General features: G+C 32.8%; 1 protein-coding gene across 1 annotated transcript; it reads right to left on the bottom strand.

The window, feature by feature from the left end:
• Positions 1-2849: 2849 nt before the first annotated feature.
• On the bottom strand, positions 2850-2999 carry HELRODRAFT_87479 (hypothetical protein; the record flags this gene model as incomplete). The annotated part of the gene is made up of 1 exon (XM_009028718.1): positions 2850-2999. One exon carries the CDS (start codon positions 2997-2999, stop codon positions 2850-2852), a length of 150 nt encoding a protein of 49 aa, XP_009026966.1.
• Between the last annotated feature and the right edge of the window lie 1574 nt (positions 3000-4573).

Below are 4573 nucleotides of genomic sequence, written 5' to 3'. Positions count from 1 at the left end.
TAACAATAATAACAATAATAATAATAATAATAATAATAATGCTCGTGATAGTGCGAAAAACTTTTGAGGCAATTCTTAAGAAACATTGTTGATGATGATGATGACGACGACGATGATGATGATGACGACGATGATGATGATGACGACGACGATGATGATGATGACTACGACGATGATGACGATATGTGGAAAATGAAGGCAATGACATCAGCAATGAAAATAATGATGATAAAGATGCCGAGAACGATGATAACAGCAATGGGAGAGAGGAGGAAGAAGAGCAGGGAAAGGAGGAAAAAGATGGTGGTGGTGGTGATGGTACGAGAAATAAAATTATTAGCAAAGAGAAATGCAGCAATAAAACTGTGTTTATCTCTAATTGAAATTATCATCAGAGAGTATATATCTTCATATTAAGGAATCGGCGAGAGATGGAGTCAGAAGGAATTATTTTCAAGCATAAACACACAAACAGATCTTATCTTTAATCTACCAGTGACAAAAAGCAACCACAATTAATACATGAATACAGGTACTGAGATGTAAAAACAAAAACAAGATATAGAAAGCAGGAAATAAAATAAAAAAACAAGTGATAATAAAATACAAAAAATAATAATAAAATGAGGTAGCATATACATTATACAAACTGTTTTAACCATCTTTGAAAGAAATATTCATAAATCAAAAATAATTATATTAAATTTATCGAATCATCACAAAAATGAAAATCCAGCGAAAAATAATATAACTCTCACAGAAACCAACCCACAGTTCTAAGAAAATTTCTGGAAAACGCATAACTGTAAAGAGACGTGGAATCAATAGGCAAATAGAGGTATTAGTTTAGAGGAAACGAAATGTTGTATCCAAAAAAATGTTGTAATCAAAAAAAAAACCCAACAAAATGTGCTTCAGATAAAAATTCCAAGCCGCAGTCATCTCACCTGGGAAGAAACTGCACCCAAAAAATCATAGCAATGACGAAAAACCACAAAAGAGAGAAATAAGAAGCAGTTAAAAAAAAGAATATTTTTAAGAATACGGTAAAAAAAAAGTTAAACATAAACAAAAAAATATCAAAAACAAAACCTACCAAAAATATATGTTGGCAATAAAGAAGAACAAACTCAACAATCAATCATCTACATTTGACAAGCTGGAAAATAGATATAACAAGAAATTTGTAACACAAATGATCCAATAATGCTTGCAAACACACACACACACACGTGCACGCAAGCACACACACACAAACTCATCATATACGTATGCGTATATAGATACAGACATATAATAGATATATGCTAAACACGCTTATAATAACAAAGGCTCTGAGAAGCTATTTAATAAGCCACTCTATATAGATGCGAAATTACAATGCTACACACACACACATGCACACAGACACGCACGTTTGTGCGCGTGTGCCAGTGTGGGTGTTTGTTGTTTACAAAAGTGAATAACTTAAAATGGCATTAGATGCTCCTCCCAAAATATTCTTACATGTAAATTTTTTTGGTCCTCTGATCAATTCCTCAATATATAATTCCACTGAAAAAATATTTGGAAAGTGACAGCCTTATTTATTTATTTATTTATTACACTATATAAATATCCAGGCAATAAACATTTTTATATTTTTACTATCGTTTAATAAGCCGAAAAAAATTATTGAACTTTTTATCAACCAAAGAAATTAATTTCAAAGTTAGCTTTATTACAACCTAAATTAATTGTCATTACTATCTTATTACGATTGATCAGAATAACATTGGAGTCATTGGGTGAAAAAAAAATTCAACCAGTATGCAGTAAATTAAATTGGTTAAAAACCAAACCAATTTAATATTGATTATTAATTAAAAATAAATTTTATTATCACTAGATGTCGAAAAGTCATTAGCACGTATTAATTTTTTTTTAAATGAAATCAAATTGGCAATAAATAATAAAATCATGATGGTTAAATAAGGTAATCTTTCTTGCATCGGTCAAAGGTTTTAATGTCATTCACAGCATACAGCATCAGAGTTTCAGTCAGCGTCGGAAGATTTTTTGTTTTATTCATCTAATATTCTTTCTTTCTTTCCTTCTCGTGTCTTATCCTTTCAGGACACTGGCGACCATCGACCTCCACAAAACTAGATCATTAACACTTTGTAGTGGTTGAAATGGATACAAACAACACAGATGTTGGGGCTAATAAAACAATAACACTTATCCATTTCTTCATTCCTCCATTCATTCATCCCTCCCTCCATCCAACCATCCATCCAGCATCCAACCATATTGAGAAGTAATTAACAGTTCTTAAGTGAGTTTGACAGGCCAACAGCAATAAAAACAGACACCTCTGATCTACATCAGACAGCATCATCAGTAACATCATCACCCGCTATTTGCATAACGCTTCATCACCATCACCATCTTTATTACCGTGCCATCATCTTTGCTAGCATCACCATCAACAACAATTATAGAAAAAGAGGAAAACGAAGACGAAGCGAAGAAAAGAGGAAGAAGAAGAACAAAAAAAAGAAGAAGAGGAAGAAAATCTTATTTTGCAAAAAGCAGGGAGACTGAAGTTTGAAAGAACTTTTACTGTCTCTTAACAGTGGTGGCTAATAAATAGAGGCACATCTCAACAGTCATTATTAATAAGACAAGTCCACAAACACGCAAATACTTTTAAAAGCATATAAACGAATACCATTTGGGAACTGAAACACACAAAAAACAATCGTAAATATTGTCACGCATACATCAAAAATCAAAAACACACACACACATAAAAACATATACACAAACAAATACAAACACACACACATACAAGCGAGCAAACAAACTCATATAAACGCACACAACTGACCAGTAGCAAGATTAGTGGTTCTTGGATCGACCCAACTTGTCCTCTTATTTATGTGGTCAATGAAGTAAACTTCTCCTTCAGGTGTGAACCCTTGGTCCCAGCCCTGAGGCAGTGGGCCCAGATCCATGCCAAGCTGTTGTTGTTGCTGTTGAGTGAGTTTCTGTTGTTGTTGCTGTTGCTGCTGCTGCATATTCAGTGGCCAGACAGCCGTCGTGGCCGTTGGCGTTGACGCGGTTGAGTTGTTAGCACTGCCGCTATTGTTGTTGGCCGATGCGCTGTTTTTCGGGAATGAATTATTTTGACTAGATGATTTATTCCAGGTTTGAATTTTTCATGATTAATTATAGTTGATGATTAACCGAATATGTATGTATGTATGTATGTATGTGTGTGTATGTATGTATGTGTGTATATGTATGTATGTATGTACGTAGGTATGTATGTATGTACTACGTACGTATGTATGTACGTATGTATAAATGTATGTGTGTGTATGTATGTAACATTTAACTACCAATAGATCTGAAAATGAAGATAAAATAATAAATGCATTGTGTAAAAGGGGAAAAAAATTCTGGCATTTACAAAAAATAACAGCAGGTAGATCAAGTAACCAGCAATCTCATAACACCATTTTATAAGATAACCCAAATGTTGTTCTCTAAAATAACGAAATAAGCAATATAAATGAACCGTTCAAAATGAATACAAACAGAGGAACAAAGAGATGAACAGAGAAATGGACAAACGAGTAAACAAACAGATGAACAAACAAACATATGAACATAAGAACAAAATATTCTAACAATTAAAAGAAAGAAAAAAGAAAAAAAGGGAGGAAGAAATAAAGAAATAAAGAAAAACATCAACAAAACAAATAAACAGCCAGAAAAAAACGCAAACTACAAACACCACAGAAAAAACTCGACTACTGTAAAAGATCAATCAGCATTAATTAAATATTCATATGATACTGATGATGAAGATGATTGTAACTAATGACGATGATTGCAAATGTATAACGCTGATTGCAATGTGTGACGATGACGACGACGATATTATGTATGATAGTAGTGATTTTTCTGTTGTTGATAATAATGTCGCTGATAAACATGACAACAACAACAATCAATCTTCGTTTTGCGTCCAGAGACCCGATTTCCCGAGGTAGGACGTTGTTCTCTTTGCCATCAACTTTTTGCGCCAAATTAGACGATCAGTTGTATCCATTTCATTTAAATTTTAAATAATAATAATATAATACGAAAAAAAAACGAATAATGGACACAAACTAAAAGTCGATAATCCAATGTGAAACCTGAAAAGTTGGTGATAGTATTGACAAAATGGATAACCGTTACCAGCATGGAGACAATGAGGATAACATTGTTGAACAAATTATCAAATGGTTACGAGATACGAATGGTAGAAACATAATCTGGCATTAACTACTGCATGGCCATACACCAGGAAGTAGGGACAGGAACAACCTCGGTTAAATAGATATATTCATTCGCATGGAACAAGCAAAAACTTTCAATTAGACAATTTAAAAATATAAACCAAATCAAAACTACATCATAGTAATGTTGACGCCAACTAAGCCAACAATAAAGTTGCAATAACAACAACTAAAACAACAACAATAATAATAACGATGAGTGTATATACAAACAAAAATATACAGAGATTTTCGTGAGT

Source organism: Helobdella robusta (genome assembly GCF_000326865.2).
Source record: "Helobdella robusta unplaced genomic scaffold HELROscaffold_58, whole genome shotgun sequence".
NCBI lineage: Eukaryota > Metazoa > Annelida > Clitellata > Rhynchobdellida > Glossiphoniidae > Helobdella > Helobdella robusta.
Note: the sequence above shows the minus strand (reverse complement) of the source record. Positions and strands in the feature narration are given on the sequence as shown.